We start from the raw sequence: 21913 nt of genomic DNA, 5'->3' as shown, positions 1-21913 counted from the left end.
GCGAACTTCAACACCACCATACCGTGAACTGCTCTCTTCCGGACTGCCCTGCTCATGCGCGGAGAATGCCGCTTCACCCCATGGAGTCACGTGACATGCGGAGCGGGAACACAAGGCAGAGCCGCTGCCAACACAAACATGCACATAGAACAGCACAGCATGCAAATAATGTTACAGCCTTCTGTACAGCCGCCCCCAAATGTGCAGGGCACATTTGTTTCAAATGAAGGCTCATCAGTCTTTATGAGAGTCTTGAGTCACTTCCGATGGGAGGGCTGGTAGCACCACCAGTCAAGCTACTGGTCTGGTGTACACATGCCCCTTAATGTCGACATCAGCTGACCTTATGCGGCCATCGTCACTGCGATGGATCTTCGTCACATGACCAATAGGCCACATGGCACGGGGTAACTGTGGCTCGGTGATCATGACCACTGACTTCTCCAGGAGGTCGGGGGGGGAGGCTTGCCATTTCTGTCTTGTTTGCAATCCCGGTAGGTAATCCCTGATAAATCTTGACCAAAACTGTTCGGCAAGGACTTGAGAGTGCCGCCAGCGCCTTTGGCTCAGGATTCCGCTCTTCGGGTAGACAATTTGGGGGAGTGATCCATCAGGCCGCCCCAGTAGGAGGCTATTGGGGGTCACGGGGTCGACGTCAGACAGGTCAGCGGACACATAGCCCAAAGGTTTTGAGTTGAGAATGGCCTCCACTTCCAACAGGACGGTGGAGAGGACGTCCTCATGGATAGGCTCAGTACCTAGACAGGTGCGGAGTGCAGACTTGACTGCTCGTACTTTTTTCTCCCATACTCCACCAAAGTGAGGGGCTGCTGGGGGGTTGAAGTTGAATTTGATTTTACGTTGAGCGAGTTGACTTTGTAGGGTTGGACACATACTTGTGAAGGCTTCCCGAAGCTCTTTCTCTCCTCCCTTGAAATTGGTCCCATGGTCTGACCACAGTTCCGAGGGGGTTCCTCTTCTGGCAATGAATCGCCTCAAAGCCATCAGGAAAGCATCAGTGTCCATATTTCGTATGAGGTCCAGATGTACCGCTCTGGTGGTCAAGCACCTGAAGATGAGACCCCAGCGTTTCTCATGGCGTCGTCCAACCTTTACTAACATGGGACCGAAACAGTCCATGCCAGTGGCGTGGAAGGCGGGTTTATGCAACTGGAGGCGTGCAGTTGGGAGGTCAGCCATTTTAGGTATGGAAGGCTTGGCCCGCCAGCGCTGACAATCTGCACAGGAACGTTGATAGCGACGAACTGCTTCACGGCCGTGAATGATCCAATAGGTCCTCCGCAGCTCTGCAAAGACTCGCTCTGGCCCCGGGTGTTTAAGGTCCTGGTCATATTTCTTTATGAGCAGGCGGGTCACAGGGTGTGAGGCGTCGAGGACGATAGGGTGTGGGGTGACCTCGTTCTGGCCCTCTAGACGGCGTAACCGGCCTCCTACTCTGATTAGTTCGATGGAGGCGTCGATGACTGGCGCTAAAGTAAGGAGTCGACTCGAAGTTTTCACGGGCTTCCCTGCTGACAGCTGAGCACAGTCGTCTGGAAAGGATTGCTTCTGGGCTCGTTGAAGGATGAGTACCTCAGCTTGTCGGTATTCTTCAGCGGTAGGTGAGTAAACCGGAGGGGCCTGGCCATGAAGCTCCCTTGCAGTAGCGTCCATGAGTTCCTGCCAGGTGTTGCATGTCTTGTCTTGTAGAATGCCAATGTCAGGTGAGGTGACGGTGGACCCACAGAAAGCACCTTTCCTTAATTCAGCGGCATCATCAGGTGGAATACAGTGTGGCATTTCTGGCCAGGTGGTTGGACCCTGTAGAAGGAAGGCGGGTCCGTGTGACCATCGATTGGGCTCCAACAGGGATATCAATGTCTTCCCTCTTGTCAGGTCGTCGGCAGGGTTGTTGTCTGAGTCTACATAGCGCCAAACAAAGCCTTCCGTAAGGTCCTGGATCTCAGCTACTCTTGACCCTACAAACACCTTGTATCGAATGGATTGTGAAAGTAGCCAGGTGAGTACAGTGGTAGAGTCAGACCACAATACTGTGCTGTGTACTGGGAGAGCAAGCTCTTTCTTAAGGGTGGAAGCCAACTGCGCTGCTACAAGAGCCGCACACAGCTCAAGGCGAGGTACAGAATGCACACGCTTAGGGGCTATGTGGGAGCGAGCCAGAACAAAGGATAAATGTACCTTACCCTGGTTGTCTTCGGTTCGGACGAAGGCTACAGCCCCGTAGGCCTTTTCTGAGGCGTCAGCAAAGATGTGCACTTGCCGAGTGGTCCCTTCGCGGGGGCTATCAGCAGGCGCATACGGACGTGGCATGGTAATGTCCGGCAGATGCTTGAGCTCCGCCTCCCAACAGGACCAAGCCTGTAGCAGGTCAGGAGGGAGGTTAGGATCGTCCCAACCTCGCTGCTTGTCCCACAGCTGTCTTAGGATGAGCTTGGCGCGAGTGGAGAATGGCAGCAGGTATCCCAATGGATCGTACTGTGAGGCTACGATTCTATAAATGTTCCTCAAGGTTGGTACATCGTAAGGGACTAACCGCTGCTTGTAGCCTAGGGAGTCTGCCTGCCAGTTCCAGCTGAGGCCCAGGGTCGACTCAAACGGGTTGGACTTATCTTGGGCTAGCCACAGGTCTAGACTGGTGGATCTGAGCTCTGAAGGTAGGTGGCTGAGAACATTTGGGTCGTTGCAAGCCCACTGTCGCAATTCGAAGCCGCCCGAGGCGAGGAGCTCCCTGAGCCGGTCCACCCGACCCTTTGCTTCGCTGGGTGTAGCCACACTCTGCAGGTAGTTGTCGACATAGAAACAGTGCTCCACGGAGAACCTCATGTCATTGTTTGACTTACTGGGATCCTTGACATGGCTTTGGAGGGCGTATGTCGCACAACATGGGCTACAGGTGGTCCCAAAGGGGAGGACCTGCCATTCAAAGATCTTGGGTGGTTGTTCTACCTCTAGGTCTCTCCATAAGAATCTCAGAAGGGGGCGATCCTCAGGGAGGAGACGGACCTGGTGGAACATCCCTTTAATGTCCCCACTGACTGCAATGGGACATTCTCGGAACCTCAATAGGACCGCTAGCAGGGAGGCACCTAGAGTTGGGCCCGGTAGGAGGAACTGATTAAGGGACTGGCCCAAAAATCGATGAGAACAGTTAAAGACGAGGCGGTTCTTCCCGTTATGGGTCACGAGGTGATGGGGGATAAACCAGCTCTCCGTTGATGAGGTGTCCTCGCTAACTTCCTGCACTGCGCCTGACTCGATGAGTTTCCGCATCTCTGCTTGGTATGCTTGTCCCTGCTCAGGGTTCTTAAGCAGGCGTCTCTCAGTGCTCCGCAGCAGGGCCATAACTGATTCTTTAGGTGCTTGCAATAGTGGCATAGCCGCATGGCGTAACAGGGGAGTAGCGTATCTAAGGATGCCACTCACCTCGGTACGTACTGTCTTCGTCTCCAGCAGGGCTATGGCTTTCTGATCCTGCTTGGATCGTGTCACTTCCCTCTCTGGCCTGTAGGGGACTGTATCCACTTGCCAGAGTCTCTCCACATGCCTGTAGAGATCATCCATGGGTGGTGGAACAGAGGTGAACAGGCATTGAGCTGGGTGAGCCGGCCGCCCCGTCGACTGACACGGGCCCTGCAAGGTCCACCCCAGTCTAGTGTGGACAGCTGCTGGGCTACCATGAGGACCAAGCCTGACAGGCTCGATGGGGGTTATGAGGTGGGGCTGGTCTGAACCTATGAGAAGCAAGGGCTTTACTTCTCGGAAGGTAGGAATAGGGATTCCACGCAGGTGCTTGAACTTCCTCTGTAGGTGGCTAACTGGGTAGCTATGTGGGGCTAGATTAAGATGGCTGGCTGTAAAGGCATCAGTGATCTTAAACATGACATTAGGGTTGGTGGGGGAGGAGACCCGGAATGACACTGTATGGCCATGCAAAACTTGGATGTCCGAGCGCACTGTGCGCAGTGGGAGGTCTTCGGGAGCGCCGTTAAGGGCTAGTGACTTAGCAGCGGTGGGGAGCAGCATAGTCCTCTCAGACCCATCATCCAGTATAGCATAGGTGTCTAACTTCTGACTACCATAGTGCACGTGTACTCGCACCACCTTCAACATGACTCGGTTCCCCACATTTGGTCGGTCAAGGTAGAAGGACTCGGAGGCACAGGTAGTCAGGCAGCTTTCAGCCTTTGGAGGTGAGTCATCCTTAACTTTCTCAGGTCTTATGTTAATCTCGTGGAGAGCGAGAAGGTGCTTGCCTTGACAAAGGTTACAGGGTTTCTTGAGGTCGCACTGAGCGGCGAAGTGTTGACGGGCACAGCGCCAACACCGCTTGTGCTCCTGGATCCACCTTTTCAGCCCGTCTTTGGTGAGCTGGGCTACACCACTACACTGGCTGAGGTAGTGGTCTGTACTCTCACAATAGGCACAGTATACCTTGGACTTGTCTTTCCCTTTGACAGGTTTCTCTTTAACTAGTTCCACTGAGGGCTCCTGGCTACTATGCAGGACTGCTGTTTGCTTAGCCACAGGACGAATGTTCCATTTAGTGCTCTGCTTCTCCTTGGAGCTCCGGCTACTGGTAGGATCGTCAAAGTCCTGACACCATGACTCGTGGCGAAGCCACTCTGACAGGTCCCACAAGGTGGATGTGGCTCCAGATCGAGTGGGCTGGGAACGGCGGTAATCGGCCCGCTGTTCAGGAGGAAGCTTACTCAGTAGGTGAGCTACGTGAGAGCCACAACTTAGTTCAATTTCTCCTTCGTGGCCCAAGGTCTGGAAGAGACCCGCCAGTGATTGAATTTGAAGGGCAAATTTCTGGAACGCCATTGGATCACCCCGCCTGATCTCTGGGCCATCCAGGACGCTGGATATCTTCTTTAGGGCAAGCTGATGAGGTTGACCATATTTGTCATAGAGAGCTGTCATGGTGTCCGTGTAGGGCAGGGGTCCCCAAACTTTTTCCTGTGAGGGCCACATAACCTTTCCCTTCTCTGATGGGGGGCCGGTGTCAGTTTGTAACAGAAAAAGTGTGACGATCGTAGGGGAGCTTAAAAAATTTCTTGTTTTCCAGAAAGCCACACATAACCAAATAACGGTTATTTAATAACCCTTTCCAGGTTCTTTACAGAAAAAAAGTCAGGAAACAAATAGTAACACTATTAATGAGATAAATAATAACTAAATAACCCTCTCTGAGTTCTTCACAGAAAAAACAACTAAAAAAATAACTAAATAACTATCTCTGGGTTCTTCATAGAAAAAAACCCATGGAACATTAACTTTCTGTTGTGCCATGCACAATCTTAACAGATAAAAGTTCAGCTCAGTTGTCAGAGCAGAACCTCTCTGACACATATGAGCAGTCTCTTAAAGTTCTTGTGTTCCTTCCTTATAATCCTTTTGTAGGTTCCAGTAGGCTTGTAGACACCGCTGTCTTTTTTTGTTAAAGTTTGATAGTGCGTCATAGTCTGGAGTAAAATTTGTTGTGGTAATTCTTAGGCGAGATCCGAGGTGTTGGTCCGTTTACCTCGATCTGTGACGGGTAGATTTTGACGTTCATGTGGCTGAAACTGCATCTGAAAGCTCAGCGCGCGAATTACAAGAATGCTGTCGTCACAGCCCACGCTCTAAATTCGGGACTGATACAAATAGAGCGCGAGTGCGCCATGTCCGTACACGCACTTGTGAGTGTGCACCGAGCTTTCTGACACGGCTTCCGGTAGTAAATGCGCAGGCGAGCGCTTCCCCATCTACTGGGGAAACGCAGTCATTGCAGGCAAAATGACCAAAAAAAAAAAGTTTAATAATACAATTTGTTCAGGGTTGGCGGGCCGGATTAAACGGTCCCGTGGGCCGTATCCGGCCCGCGGGCCGTAGTTTGGTGACCCCTGGTGTAGGGGGTTGGGGAGTTTAGATAGGCGTCAGATATCAGTTTGGCTTCCTCTAACTTAAGATGGTCTACTAGTACCTGATACTTGAAGAGTTCTGTAGCATTGGAGGGGAGGAGGTTCTCCAATGCTATACGTAGCCGGGCAAACTCACTAGGGTCTGGGAAAGTGAACTTGGGAATGGTCTGTTAGGGTCCTCTGTACACTGGCTCTGGGAATGGAGGTTGCATGTAAGGGGTGGTTCTGTGAGAGTGTGGCACTTGAAGATGTGATGGACCAGTTGGGGACGCTCTTAGAGGTAAGGGTAAGTTACATGGCGGTACAGGAGGAACATGGGAGGACTCACGGCTAGAAGGAATGAACTGTGGATGATGGAATTGGGCTGGTTGTGGCTGAGGCCTGTAGTGTAGAGGCTTGGTCTTCGGTGGAGTCAGGTAAGGAGGTAACTGCTTAGCTCCCAGATTAAAGGCACTGAGGTCGTCGTTTAGAGCTTCCTCGGGTTCAGGCCATGGCGGGGGATCAGGCCAATCCTCCTCTTTCTCTGACTCAGTGAATGTCGAGCTGTTGCTCGCAGTGACGGCCCCATCAGGTGGTGTGGGACCGGAACATGCTGGTAGAGGGATGTTCACTTGACTCGTGCCTATTCTTAGAGAGTGGGCCACGTCAATCAGCTGCTGAAGGTCACTACGGGCTTTATTTAGCTCCTTCAGTCCGGCATGGATGGCTTCGTGAGTCTCACGCAGAACCGCATTCTCATCTTGTAAGGTTTGGCGGTTCGGGTGGTACATCGGGTGCTGGGTTGGCTGTTGTTGGTATGACTGGACAGGTGCAGCTAAGGTTCTATCATCCGCATTCCTCCTCCGGGTGAAGCTTGAGGCTAGCTGAGGGGCTCTATACTGAGCAGCATCCTCGAAGCTCTCCGGGTGAAGTTGAGGTGCATGCAAGGAGATCGTCTGGACTAGTCCCTGCTGTGGGTATGACGGTCTGCCTGTTGGGGTCGGTGTAAACGAGTCCCAACGTGGTTGGCCGCTGTGCTCATATCCCACGTAGTCCACCTCGAAGTCCTGCATCCAAGCTGGGGGGTGCGTCCGACGTTTTGGCCTCACATCCAGGTGTCTTTCTTGATCTTGCTCCATCCTGAACACTATATCCGGCTCGAAGGACCACAATGTTAGGGAGGGTAATACGCTAGATCTGGGGTGTATATAGTGTACAAGATGGTGTATCGGTCAGAATACAGGAGGCCGCAAAGGACGTTTGAACACAGGGAATGGCCAAAAGGTAGATGGATGGATGGACAGGTTTATTGATTTTTTTGGTCATGAACTCGGCTTTACTTCGCTTCAACTATGACTAGCGAACTTCAACACTACCATACCGTGAACTGCTCTCTTCCGGACTGCCCTGCTCATGCGCGGAGAATGCCGCGTCACCCCATGGAGTCACGTGACATGCGGAGCGGGAACACAAGGCAGAGCCGCTGCCAACACAAACATGCACATAGAACAGCACAGCATGCAAACAATGTTACAGCCTTCTGTACATGAAGCATAGGTTTTCCTAAACAATCAAAATATGACTATAAATGAATGTTATCCTTTTTTATGTAATCAAACATTTTTATTTAGTAAATTTACATTGTGAGTAGAAGCAGACTATATTACTGTCCAGAAAAGAATGACCTGGGCAATTTCAAACAAAAGTTTTTTGAGAACATTATTGTGCAAATTTTGAAAGTCATAATCGCATCTCAGGACTGTATTGTGAAAACAAAAAAATAACAAGTGATATGAGTTTTCAATATACTATATTATAATACTTTCAATCTTATTGGCAACTCCTCTCTGGGAGATGTATTCCCTAATGCAGGGGTGTCAAACTAATATTTGGCACTGACTGCAAGCCGGTATAACTGTGGAACCATAGAAATATTTAATCACGTCCTCATGTTATTTTACCTGTACACAATAAATTGATGGATAACTATATTTGAAGTCAAGGTTAACAGTTTTGTTGAAGTTACTGTATAAAGACTATTGATAACAAGAAAATGCCTGCAATAATTCAATGTGATTTATTAGGTGACAACTGGTACAGATTTTAACACAGAACAGACTCTGACACACTTTCGAAGGCCACATAACATGATGTAGTGGGCCGAAGCTTGCCCCCGGGCCTTGAGTTTGACTCATGCCCTAATGTATTATTATTAATTTACAGTTTTTGCTTACAGATCTGCTTAGCATTATGATGGATAATTTTCTCTCTATACAGTTATTAAATTGTCAACTATTTTGCTGTTCAAAGTTGTATACATCCTGGTTTGATGCAGTTCCAACCAAACTTTGAAAAGTAAACTCAAGCACAATAAAAGTGTTTCGCGAAACTCGTTAATCTTAGCAATTTGCATGTATCCTCCATCTTCTGTTGATTCCTTCAGGTATCGTTCTTGTGACGAGATGACAACCATTCATGAGGCACTCATCAGAAGCGTAGCTTATTTGCCACCATGGCTGCGGTGATTACTTTGGTGTCACAGCGCAATTTGTATCGCTGCATTAACTAGCCAGCTGTATCATTGCTTGCTAGCTGATGTGACAAAAGTAGCGCTGATCTCATCTAACTTGCCTCCACCTCAACCACGTTTTTATGACGGGCTCCATATTTGAGCTACCATGAAAACTTAAAAATATTTGTGATTCTTAGTTTTTTCATTCAATCAGTTTTAATGAGGTGCACAAATCGGACTTCGACTGTAATTCTCAGTTTTGTTATTCAGTTTTAATGAGGCGCACAAACCGGACTGGTTTATTGTCAGACAATATTTTCACGGACCGGGCTTTAAGGTGCCATAAAAAACAATGGTAATGTGATCGCGAAGGAAATACAAAGTCAAAAGTCAAAGTCTGCTTTATTGTCAACATCTTCACATGCCGAGACACACAAAGACATCGAAATTACGTTTTCCCTATCCCACGGTGACAAGACAAATTACACGATAGACACACAAGTAAACAACGCAATATAAAAAACAAGAAGGCACAAACAATAAATAAGAGTAACAATAAATAATAAATAAATAGATAACACAACGAATAAAAGCCAGTGTGCATACAGACAGTAAAAGTACAGGACGCTACGCAGAACGGGGAAGCAAGTTCAGGATCCTGACTGCCTGGAGTATGAAGCTGTTTGAGAATCTGGTGGTGCGGGAGCGCATGCTTCTGTACTTCTTCCCAGAGGGCAGAAGCTCGAACAAAGAGTGAGCGGGGTGACTCACATCACTCACAATCGACGCAGGAGGTGTGTCGCTAAAGACTTAATTAAACATACCGGTAAAGCAAGTAATAGGAAGAACAACAGAAGTGCGTTACCACATAAACACCACATCCCCAACACACCCTTAAATACTTAGTTCCATTGGTGGATTCTGTGTGCAAATACCACAGTATAATATAATAATAAATGTGAATCCACTGTGTACTATGCAACTTTGCTAGCAGCATCCTCATAACATCTCGCCAACAACATGCGTAATGGGTAACACTTTATTTAATTATTCGTAACACTGTCATACGGCTGTCATATTCAAGACATGACACACCTATCATGAACACGAAAGAATCCTTATGACAGACAAGTGTCATTCGGTAAACTATATCACTTTTGATGCGAAGTTGGCATTGTTTCAAATGTCTTTGTCGTGACATTTTGACATAGAAATTGTGCCACTTTTGAAGCTAAGTTGACATTATTTAAGATGTCTGTCATGACTACTTGACATAAAAAAAACAACCAGAAGCTGTCATAGAAATGACATTGCAGACCTACTTGTCAAACGTTAAGAAATATTTATCTTTATATCCTAACATGAGATGTTTCTGTCAACTGTCAGACTGTTATAAACTGATTTGTCGGTGTAATTACATTTAATGAACAAGACTTTCCACTTTATTTGAATTGAAGGAAAACAGTTATGAACAAAATTAAAGTGTTATCGAATAATGTTATGTTCACGTCACCCAGGTGTAAGAGGGAATCCTGTCCATTTTTCAAATTAAAAGATCGTTCAGACTCAGATAAGTAAAATGAAAATAATGTAAGTTACTCGTCCGGGGGTTGGGGACCACTGCTATACGGTGCAAATGGGGAGTTCAAACTTGGTCTTCAGGGGCCACTGTCCTAACTGTTCTCCATGTCTGCCTGCTGCAACACACCTGATTCAAATGATCAATATCAGTATCAAGCTGATGAGCTGATCATATGAATCAGCAGTTTTGCAAGAAGGAGACATGGAACGTAGGACAGCGGCCCTCAAGGACTGGAGCTGGGCGTGGCTAATGTAGAATGTGTGGATGGCGACCCCAAGTGGACAGAAATGTTACCTGCACATTATATGCATATGATATGGTGATGATTGTTGGTGATGCAGTGCATGTGAGCCTTTAGAATGAAATAGTAGTCAGCACACACGTCAAGACTTCCACTCAACTTGTTTATACAAAAAAGTCTATAGTGTGTCTTCCCCATTTTGGGCCATGCCATGTATATATTAGAGAAGGGGTGGGCAAACTACGGCCCGCGGGCCACATCCGGCCCACGGGACCGTTTAATCCGGCCCGCCAACCCTGAATAAATTGTATTATTAACATTTTTTTGGGTCATTTTGCCTGCAATGACTGCGTTTCCCCAGTAGACGGGGAACCGCTCGCCTGCGCATTTACTACCGGAAGCCGTGTCAGAAAGCTCGGTGCACACTCACAAGTGCGTGTACGTACTCAGTAGTACGGACATGGCGCACGTGCGCTCTATTTGGATCAGTCCCGAATTTAGAGCGTGGGCTGTGACGACAGCATTCTTGTAATTCGCGCGCTGAGCTTTCAGATGCAGTTTTGCGCTAAAGCCACCCACAAACCTTCCCCTGGAATCCTTCCATTAAAATGAGTGGCCCGAAAAAAAGAAGTGAGTGCCGACTGTTAAAAAAGAGTGGCCAATTTGGCTCGACGTACGCGACGCGACGTTCAGCCACATGAACGTCAACATCAACCCGTCACAGATCGAGGTAAACGGACCAACACCTCGGATCTCGCCTAAGAATTGCCACAACAAATTTTACTCCAGACTATGACGCACTAGCAAACTTTAACAAAAAAGACAGCGGTGTCTACAAGCCTACTGGAACCTACAAAAGGATTATAAGGAAGGAACACAAGAACTTCAAGAGACTGCTCATATGTGTCAGAGAGATTCTGCTCTGACAACTGAGCTGAACTTTTATCTGTTAAGAAAGTTAATGTTCCATGGCTTTTTTTTCTATGAAGTACCCAGAGAGAGTTATTTAGTTATTATTTATTTCCTGTTTTTTCTGTGAAGAACTCAGAGAGGGTTATTTAGTTATTATTTATTTCATTAATAGTGTTATTATTTGTTTCCTGACTTTTGTTCTGTAAAGAACCTGGAAAGGGTTATTAAATAACCGTTATTTGGTTACGTGTGGCTTTCTGGAAAACAATAGATTTTTTAAGCTCCCCTACGATCGTCACACTTTTTCTGTTACAAACTGACACCGGCCCCCCATCAGAGAAGGGAAAAGTTATGTGGCCCTCACAGGAAAAAGTTTGGGGACCCCTGCTTTAGAGTGAAATAGTAGTCAGCACACACGTCAAGACTTCCACTCAACTTGTTTATACAAAAAAGTCTATAGTGTGTCTTCCCCATTTTGGGCCATGCCATGTATATATTAGAGTGTGCATAGTTGTGAACAATCACTTGTGTGCTGCTTCACTTTCTTGGTCTTACTCTGTGTTGCAGGGCCCCTGAGATCCTTACAAGGTCAGGCCATAACAGAGCAGTAGACTGGTGGAGCCTTGGAGCCCTGATGTATGACATGATGACTGGATCGGTAAGCTGGAAACTGTGTTAAAGGGAATCTGAGAACTAGAACGTTACTGACACGGCGGCCTGTTTGTTTCTTGGAGACAAGAAAATCTGTGTCATCAAATGTCCATTAGTGAACTTGAACAAACCCTGACGAAAAATCAAAATTCACTACATTTCCAAATCTTCACTCGCAAACCTTCGGTGCTCACTAGGGAATGGGTTCTAGGGGTCGAAAATGTTCAGTTTTATTTTCTGCTGCTCCCTCTCACATTAAGAGGAGCCAGATGAGGTGGCTCGGGCATCTAATTAGGCTGTCCCCCCGGTAAGGTGTTCCAGGCATATCCACGAGGAGAAGGTGGAGAGACAATGTCTACTAGGTGACATGGGAATGCCTCTTTACCACCCCCGCCCCCCACACACACACTTACATTTTTACATTTCAAATATATAACAGTGCAAGACATTTAGTCACTGATTTTATATATTTTTTAACCCCTTTTTCAGTGCTCTGTATTAGCACAATTACTGTTTACGTTTTGTGTTGGTCTGCGGTCAACACTTTCTCTCTAAAGAAGGCGTCTTTATTTTCTATTCCTAATTCCCCTACTTAGTGATCATGTTAAATGACAAATGCGCTTTCACGTGTTTAGTGCTTTTCTACCTTCGGTATTCAAAGCACTGAGCACTGTGAGCTCAAGGTGGGTACCTTATTACTCATGTGACACCTTGAATCATGTCTCCAGTCATTGTACAGTATGTATTAGGGGTGTAACGATTCATCGATACAAATCGATTAATCGATATAATGCTCTACGATTTATTGGCATCGATGCTAAACGTAAACATCGATTTATATTGCCGTGTTTGACCTCGGACATTAGACGCGACTTTATTTTGAAATCCAGTTCATTGTTGCTTGCTTCCTCTTTCCGGATAGCAGTGCGCGGCGTTGTTGTGTTGTGAGGAGAGCAGGCACGTGAAAGGGGAGTCGACAACTAGTACGCGGCTCCTGGGCTGGTGCTATGGCTAGTGTCCAAAAAGACGAGGAAATTTGCTCCCCTTTAGGCTTCAAGTCATTCGTTTGGAAGCACTTTGGATTCCAAAGAAAAGATGGCTCAACGGACAAGACACGTGCAGTTTGTAAATCCTGCCATGCGGTGATCAAATATTCAGGGAGCACAAATCTCGCCGCACATTTAAAGAAAAAACACGACATCAAAGTTCAGTGTTAAAATAAGCACTTTGTATCTTGTAATTTCCTAAATAAAGAGTTTGCAGTACCTTGTTGATTTTGCGTATGAATTGTTATAAATCAGGATATTGTTCTATATTTTTTATTTAAAAAATATATATATATATCGATCGTAGAGCACTATATCGTGATATATCGTGAATGAATCACAGCAGGCTTTAAGATATCGTCAAATATCGTATCGTGATTCTTTGTATCGATATTATATCGTATCGTGACAAAACCCACGATTTACACCCCTAGTATGCATGCGTGACTATCAAATCTGCAACACTGTACCTCTATGAATGTGATAGACTAACTTGTATAGTTTTTGTGATTTGTGATTGTTCATTTGCTGTTAATATATTAGCTTGCGAAGCGCCAACTTCTGTTCATTGATTAAGACAGGATGGAAAAGGTTTTTGCCTTTAATAACTGATACTTCAACATGTACTTCTCTCAGCCTCCATTCACGTGATTGTTCATTTGCTGTTAATATATTAGCTTGCAAAGCGCCAACTTCTGTTCATTGATTAAGACAGGATGGAAAAGGTTTTTGCCTTTAATAACTGATACTTCAACATGTACTTCTCTCAGCCTCCATTCACAGCGGAGAACAGAAAAAAGACCATTGATAAAATTTTGAAATGCAAACTTAACCTACCTCCGTATCTGACCATAGATGCCAAGGACCTCATCAAGAAGGTCAGTAACACTAACAAAGATAAATATGCAACATTGGTTGTTATGAGCTGTTTTTATAGAATAATGCACGCGCACATGAGCGCACACACACGCACACGCACACGCACACGCACACACACACACACACACACACACACACACACACACACACACACAGCAAGAGACACTTTTAACACGCCTGGTTAAGATGCTTTATAGCTTCTAATGGATGTTTTTTCTTTTCAAACTTTCTATTCAAGTGCATAAAGTGGGGAAAAACACAGTTAACATAATTTCTTTTTTTTATTTACATCAAATTGTGTGGCTTTTAACACCCTACTCTGTGCCCCGTTGCCAACAAAACTACTGAATCATCTACATTTCACAAAATGGGCGAATACAGAAAGCGCCATCTGAGGCCACCCCTTCTAGCATAATCTCTCAAAAACATCCAGCGACCAGAGTCCGCTCCTCTGCACTCTCCTTTTTATGCAGTGAGATTGAGGTCGGTTGACTGCGATGGCCAAGGGAAGCTTGTTATTCTGTGTTTGATGAACCATTCCTACAGTGCCTTGCGAAAGTATACGGCCCCCTTGAACCTTTCAACATTTCGCGACATTTCAGGCTTCAGTTGCAATTACAGCTGCAAGTCGCTTGGGGTATGTCTCTATCAGTTTTGCACATCGATAGATTGGACTTCTTGCCCATTCTTCCTTGCAAAACAGCTCAAGCTCAGTGAGGTTGGATGGGGAGCGTTTGTGAACAGCAGTCTGCAGCTCTTTCCACAGATTCTCGATTGGATTCAGGTCTGGACTTTGACTTGGCCATTCTAACGCCTGGATACATCTATTTGTGAACCATTCCATTGTAGATTTGGCTTTATGTTTTGGATCATTGTCCTGTTGGAAGATAAATCTCCGTCCCAGTCTTAGGTCTTTTGCAGACTCCCAACAGGTTTCCTTCCAGAATGGTCCTGTATTTGGCTCCATCCATCTTCCCATCAATTTTAGCCATCTTCCCTGTCCCTGCTGAAGAAAAGCAGGCCCAAACCATGATGCTGCCACCACCATGTTTGACAGTGGGGATGGTGTGTTCAGGGTGATGAGCTGTGTTGCTTCTACGCCAAACATAGCGTTTTGCATTGTGCCCAAAAAGTTAGATTTTGGTTTCATCTGACCAGAGCACCTTCTTCCACATGTTTGGTGTGTCTCCCAGGTGGCTTGTGGCAAACTTTAAACGAGACTTTTTATTTTATGGATATCTTTGAGAAATGGCTTTCTTCTTGCCACTCTTCCATAAAGGCCAGATTTGTGCAGTGCACGACTGATTGTTGTCCTATGGACAGACTCTCCCACCTCAGCTGTAGTTATCTGCAGTTAATCCAGAGTGATCATGGGCCTCTTGGCTGCATCTCTGATCAGTCTTTTCCTTGTTTGAGATGAAGGTTTGGAGGTACGGCCGGGGTCTTGGTAGATTTGCAGTGGTCTGATACTCCTTCCATTTCAATATAATTGCTTGCACAGTGCTCCTTGAGATGTTTAAAGCTTGGGAAATATTTTTGTATCCGAATCTGGCTTTAAACTTCTCCACAACAGTATCTCGGACCTGCCTGGTGTGTTCCTTTGTCTTCATGGTTCTCTCTGCGCTTTAAACAGAACCCTGAGACTATCAAAGAGCAAGTGCATTTATACGGAGATTTGATTACACACAGGTGCATTCTATTTATCATCATCAGTCATTTAGGACAACATTGGATCACTCAAAGATCCTCACTGAACCTCTGGAGTGAGTTTGCTGCAATGAAAGTAAAGGGGCCGAATAATATTGCACGCCCCACTTTTCAGTTTTTTGTTTGTTAAAAAAGTTTAAATTATCCAATAAATTTCGTTCCACTTCATGATTGTGTCCCACTTGTTGTTGATTCCTGACAAAAAAATAAAATTTTATATCTTTATGTTCGAAGCCTGAAATGTGGCGAAATGTTGAAAGGTTCAAGGGGGCCGAATACTTTCGCAAGGCACTGTATATGAGAATATGCTTCTGCATGAAAATTTTATTTGTTTTAAGGCTTGTCATACGTCAATCAGGGGTGGAAATAATCACGGAGGGCACTATAATTTTCAAAACAATACTCAGGGGAGATCAAACCTACAATAGTCATTTTCATTCATCCAAATCACTTTAATCAAACCGATCAACAATGTTTGTTATATGGTAAGTGGTTTCCTGCTGTTAAGCAAGATTTTTGTTAACTTTAAGCTTGTTCACTTTTAGCATGGCCCTCAGATTACTTGCATACTAAAACAATCAATCATTTCACTTTAGTCCTCTTGCCAAGCCAGTTTAATAATAACTCAGGGAATCTAATTCAAGTCACTAAATATCTATGATCTGCAGAGGAAATTACATCAATAGCAGTGTTTCATATCCACAAAGTGAATCCATGTTGCATTAAAGACAAAAGGTATTGACTATTAAACTTGACAAATTAGAATATAAAGTACTTCTAATTCTAAATGTTAAACCACATTTTTATTGGTCATCTGGTTTTCAACACTGGTCCATCTCATGGAACTTTGTGATACATATCTAGCAGAATAGTCTGTTGCACGAGCAGTCCAACTAAATTATGTGAATTACAGGGCGATAACCTGCAGACAGATTTCTTTTGTACATAACAAAATTGAATTCATGCAGCATTTGTACTGGGTTGAGTTTAAACATAACCAAAATAAAGTGAGGGTTTTTATGCCTCATTGAATCTGATTAGTCCTTTTCTGTTTCCAGCTGTTGAAGAAGAATCCCGCCCAAAGACTTGGCTCCAGTAAAGCAGACTGTGATGATATCAAAGTAAGTGGCATTTCCACACCTACAAAGCGCAGAGGTTTGAAAGATGTTGTATGTCAGGGTCCACATAGCTTATTGTAGGATGGACCAGTAAAATCGGCAAATAACAATCAGTTGTTTTTCATTTTGACACATTAGGATAATTATTCAGTTGTCTTTCCAAAATCTTGTGAACAACCTCAGATTTCTTAAAGTGGCATCTCACAGCATACGAACAGAGTATTTTTTCTTCCTCAAGATGCTGACACCGTCACAGGGCTCTTGAAACCACCTCATGCGACCACAGTGTCTTATGTATTGTACAGCCTTTGACCAGGCATTGAGAGGATGACAAGAAGGTGGTTGATCAGCAATCTCTAATGACACATGTTGGCCATAATCATGTCAACAAACTTTGCTTTATGGCCAATACAAACATGGAAGATGTCAATGAGCTAATGGCTTTTAGTGCAATGTAAACATGCTTATGTACCCCCCCTCCCCTTCCAGAGACATCCATTCTTCAAGCAAATCAAGTGGGATGATCTTCTAAATAAGAAAGTTGAGCCACCATACAAGCCACAGCTGGTAAAACATTTGAAACATTTGACATTAAGCTGCTGTCATGTCTCATTGACTACAAATCCTTCATTCAGTAATTCCCTCTTCACACTTCTTTTCTCTAATGGGATTGTTTGAACATTTCTTTGTCCATGTAGCAGTCCGATGACGATATAAGCCAGTTTGACACCAGATTTACCAGACAGACACCAGTGGACAGTCCAGATGATTCCTCACTCAGCCAAAGCGGAGAGCTCACCTTTGCTGTGAGTTGTAAAAAAACAAATTTATCTAAAGTGTTTTGCCTTGCATTTTAGTCAATCATTTTAAAGCAATGTTTTCAGCCTCTTACTGTTAGTTAATTTCAGGAATTTTACTTCTTTCACTTTCCTTAACCAGGTAGAATGCATGTTATGCCGTGTTTGAAGTTAGTAAATTGAAATGGGCGGGTCTAAAACCTCCCACGTCTTTCCTCTGATGAACTCCTTTGTTGGTTTGATATTGTGTTTTTTGCATCATTATTTTTGTTGCATTTTGGTTCCCCCAATCAGTCAGTTTGTATGAGACTGTTCCTGTCGACGTCCGAGTTCACTTTGCTGACATGTTAGATTGATAAAGATTATTGTGGCCACTCCGGAAGCGGCCATGTAAGAAGTCCAAGCCCTGACATTACATCATCAACATTACATGTTTGTAGTGTTTGAAATCATGAGCCAATATTTTCTTGTTGCTTTACTCTAGTTTAAAATACATAAAATACATTGTCACATCAGTCCATAAAACTTTCTCCCAAGATTTTTTAAATACTTGTTGGCAGATCTTTTTTGCTCATGTCATATGTATCTTCTGCCAATTATGCAAACAGTAGGCTTTGACAACACAACTTAAGTCACATGAAAACTTTATGGGTTAAAAAATGCTAAGCAGTTCTGATAATGGATGCATGCAATTAAATACTTGAGGGGGAAATGGCTGCAGTATTTTGCTTTTAGAGCCAGTTTGATGTCAAATCCAAAGCATTTCAGTTCACAGCAAGAAAGGACTTCTACTCAATTGCCCAATACTATTAAATAGGGGTGTAAATCGCGGGTTTTGTCACGATACGATATCATATCGATACAAAGAACTACAATACGATATTTGCCGATATCTTAAAGCCTGCTCCGATTCATTCACTATATAGTGCTCTACGATCGATATATATTTTTTTTAAATAAAAAATATAGAACAATCTCCTGATTTATAACAATTCATACGCAAAATCAACAAGGTACTGCAAACTTTTTATTTAGGAAATTACAAGAGTATTGTAGTATACAAAGTGCTTATTTTAACACTGAACTTTGATGTCGTGTTATTTCTTTAAAATATTTGATCACCGCATGGCATGATTTACAAACTGCACGTGTCTTGTCCGTTGAGCCATCTTATCTTTGGAATTCAAAGTATTTCCAAACGAATGACTTGAAGCCTAAAGGGGAGCAAATTTCTTCGTCTTTTTGGACACTAGCCATAGCACCAGCCCAGGAGCCGCGTACTAGTTGTCGACTCCCCTTTCACGTGCCTGCTCTGCTCACAACACAACACCGCGCACTGCTCCCTGCTCCCGGAAAGAGGAAGCAAGCAACAATGAACTGGATTTCGAAATAAAGTCGCGTCTAATGTCCGAGGTCAAACACGGCGATATAAATCGATGTTTACGTTTAGCATCGATGCCAATAAATCGCAGAGCATTATATTGATTAATCGATGTGTATCGATGAATCGTTACACCCCTACTATTAAACTATAGTGTACATATTTTTCCTCAGAGAGAGATGTCAAAAGTTGATTTATTTATTTACGACACCTGAACCTCGATTTTACATGAAATGTGGGTCCATATTTTGGTAATCGTGTTAGCCCCAAAAGCACGTTATTTAGAAAGTCTAAAGATAGGAAAGAAACACAAAAAAATTTTGTTTTTTTTTTACCTCTAACGCAGGGGTCACCAACCTTTCTTAAACCGATGGCTACTTCCTGGGTACTGATTAAGGCAAAGGGTTACCAGTTTGACACACACGTCTGAAATAGTCAAGTTTCTCAACTTAGCTTTAACTATATGTTCTTATTAATTGTCACACGAAAGTGTGATTTAAACAAGAATAGCAAAAATAAAATAAATAGATGCAGCTCACTGATAAGTGCCGCTGTTTTGAGCTAATTTTAGAACAGCCCTGCGGGTGACTCACGCGGTCCTCGCGGGCGACTTGGTGCCCGCGGGCACCGTGTTGGTGACCCCACGTATACTTACCAATTGAGGTAGCGATCATGTAGGGACGTTCTGTCCTATTAGCATAAGCAGTCATATTAAGATTAAGCAGCACTTACCATTTGCCGTCTCTGTGGTTGCACAACGGAGTGCTCTTCCGACGACTTATCAAACCCCTTTAAATTAGTCACGGAAATTAAATCACTAGCGCTAAGGTTTACACATTGTTTTCCAAATGTTTCAAGGTTATCACAGGGTTGTGATGCAGTAACTGGCAAAGGGTTGTGATACAGTAGCTGGCATAGGGTTGTAATATTTTCCCACAAAGACTTGCGTTGTAATTTCCATGATAACATTTGTGGCTGATGTGAAAATGTCCTTCATTTCCATCAGGGTTTCACCTATGTGGCTCCTTCAGTCCTGGACAGTTTAAAAGAAGGTTTCTCCTTTGAACCCCGAATGCGGCCTGCTCGCCGACACAACAGTAGTCCACGCACACCTAACAGGTAACACATATTAGGCTACCTGCAACTTTCCCACCAAACCTTTTTAAATAAGATGTGGCTTTTTTGTGAATTGGCCCCATCTCACAAGCGTCATCTTGTCGTCTTGTCTCATACTCATGCCAAAAACGCTCTGTATGCATTTTCTTTCTTGTAGCAAATATAAGGCCAAAAAAACTTGAAATCTGGCAAAGAAACGTTGGGCTTATTTGCCGATTGGGGGGGTAGTCTCCCTATTTTTCACAACTCAAAATTGGCAGGTGTGTTCTACACATTCGAGAGTCTTTATTACTCTAAACCAGGGATGCTTAAATACACATCTTAACATGCCGCTAAGAAATGTTACAATGACTTACTTCAAAGGTCAATTTATTGAGTTTGTTCATGCGACAGTACTGAAATACTCAAAACAAATTGTTGGGTGCGGGGTCTAACAAATAAACCCACAAATTATAGTAAATAGTTATTCATATTAATTGAGTTATTTCAATTGGGACCAGGGCTGTGGACTCGGTTCGGACTCGGGGACTCGGACTCGGTCGGACTCGGTCATTTTTGCCGGACTCGGACTCAGTGCTGATTTTGACCGAGTCCACCGAGTCCGACAATAAAAAAAAAAAAGAGGCAAAACGCAGCCAGAGAGTGTCACGTTACAGTCAGCCCGGTAGGAGTTGTAAGAAGCAGTAAAAACTCCACCAAACTCACCGTAATGACCCGTGATATATGTTATATCCTTACTATTTTCCAGGTTCTTAGATAGCAAGAATAGGTCGGACAACGATGTGAATGATAACTGCTTTATTCCTTACTCACAGTGCGTTCACAGGGCGTACCACAACAACACAGAATGCGCCCATCCCACTTCCGGGGTTTTTCTACTACGGAATTTGAGTTAGCCCAAAATACACAACATCTCTTCCCCTCTTACAATGAACGTGCTATATGCACCTATAACTTGACATCTTCAAGATCTATCAATAACTACCATTAAACAAATATCATATATGGTCCAGACAATTATGACAATAATATTGCCATGAAACCTTAACTTTGGGTGAGTTTGGACTACGTCAAATTATACCGAATTATAGCGAAAAACCGATGTCGTACGGCGTCAGCACTATGTTGTTTTCAATAAAAACATGAAGAACTCACGTTTGCGTCAGTCAATTTTAATTTTTATAAAGAATTATTCTCATTTGATGTCTTTAAATTCATCCGCGTTCTGCCCTTGAAGCGGGGTGCATTCAAAAACCAGTCGTACAGACGGAAACGTTTTGTGATCAAATCTTTCATAACGAGAATGATTTGAGTGAATTGATTTGAATGAATAATTGAGACAAAATTTCAGTTCTGAAGGCTCCTTTTGTCCCAAGCAAAGTGACAGATGGTGGGGAGGGGGGATAAAAATTGTAAAATCAATTCACTCAAATCATTCTCGTTATGAAAGATTTGATCACAAAACGTGTGTGGCTTTTTCTTAAATGAACACGTTTGACATTGCTATCGTGTCAGCTTTTAATTATATTGCGCTGTCATGTTAAAGCAACTTAATAAATGCAACAATATTAATTTGCTTTGAAAATACCTGAGTAATAAAATAAAATGGATGGATGGATGAATGATGGTCACAATTAAGTAGAAAGTCTCCTTTGTAATATATACTCCTTGTAGCCTGTACCCAAAAAGAGGAGTTTCTTTGCATCGATGTTTATGCAAAGAGCTCACGTAATTATATTGTTGCGTTTTGGTGAAGTGAATGAGTGTTCCGTCTGTACGACTGGTCTTTGAATGCACCCCGCTTCAATGGCAGAACGCGGATGGCATCAAATGAGAATAATCCTTTATAAAAATCAAAATTGACTGACGCAAACGTGAGTTCATGTTTTTATTGAAAACAACATAGTGCTGACGCCGTACGACATGGGTTTTTCGCTTTCCAAATAGGGGGTCGTCACTAATTATTTGTGTTTAGATAAATGTCTGAGCTATAATGGTGTAATTAATGATTAAAACTTGAAAGTATCTGTTTATTGTATTCGTTTATATGTTTAATAAAGACAAAGCC

The 21913-nt window shown here is 44.0% G+C and overlaps 1 protein-coding gene across 5 annotated transcripts in view; it reads left to right on the top strand.

The window, feature by feature from the left end:
• Positions 1-21913, top strand: part of LOC133151183 (ribosomal protein S6 kinase beta-2-like) — a 47883-nt gene that overhangs the window by 10077 nt on the left and 15893 nt on the right. For all 5 annotated transcript variants that reach the window (XM_061273987.1, XM_061273984.1, XM_061273985.1 and 2 more), the window contains 6 exons: positions 11718-11808; positions 13618-13725; positions 16492-16554; positions 17041-17118; positions 17250-17357; positions 19736-19848. In XM_061273987.1, the coding sequence (XP_061129971.1) occupies positions 11718-11808; positions 13618-13725; positions 16492-16554; positions 17041-17118; positions 17250-17357; positions 19736-19848 (561 nt within the window). The remainder of the gene's footprint in view (positions 1-11717; positions 11809-13617; positions 13726-16491; positions 16555-17040; positions 17119-17249; positions 17358-19735; positions 19849-21913) is intronic.

The sequence above is a fragment of the Syngnathus typhle genome, linkage group LG3 (genome assembly GCF_033458585.1).
Source record: "Syngnathus typhle isolate RoL2023-S1 ecotype Sweden linkage group LG3, RoL_Styp_1.0, whole genome shotgun sequence".
NCBI classification, from domain to species: domain Eukaryota; kingdom Metazoa; phylum Chordata; class Actinopteri; order Syngnathiformes; family Syngnathidae; genus Syngnathus; species Syngnathus typhle.
This window is presented reverse-complemented; position numbering and strand designations above follow the sequence as displayed.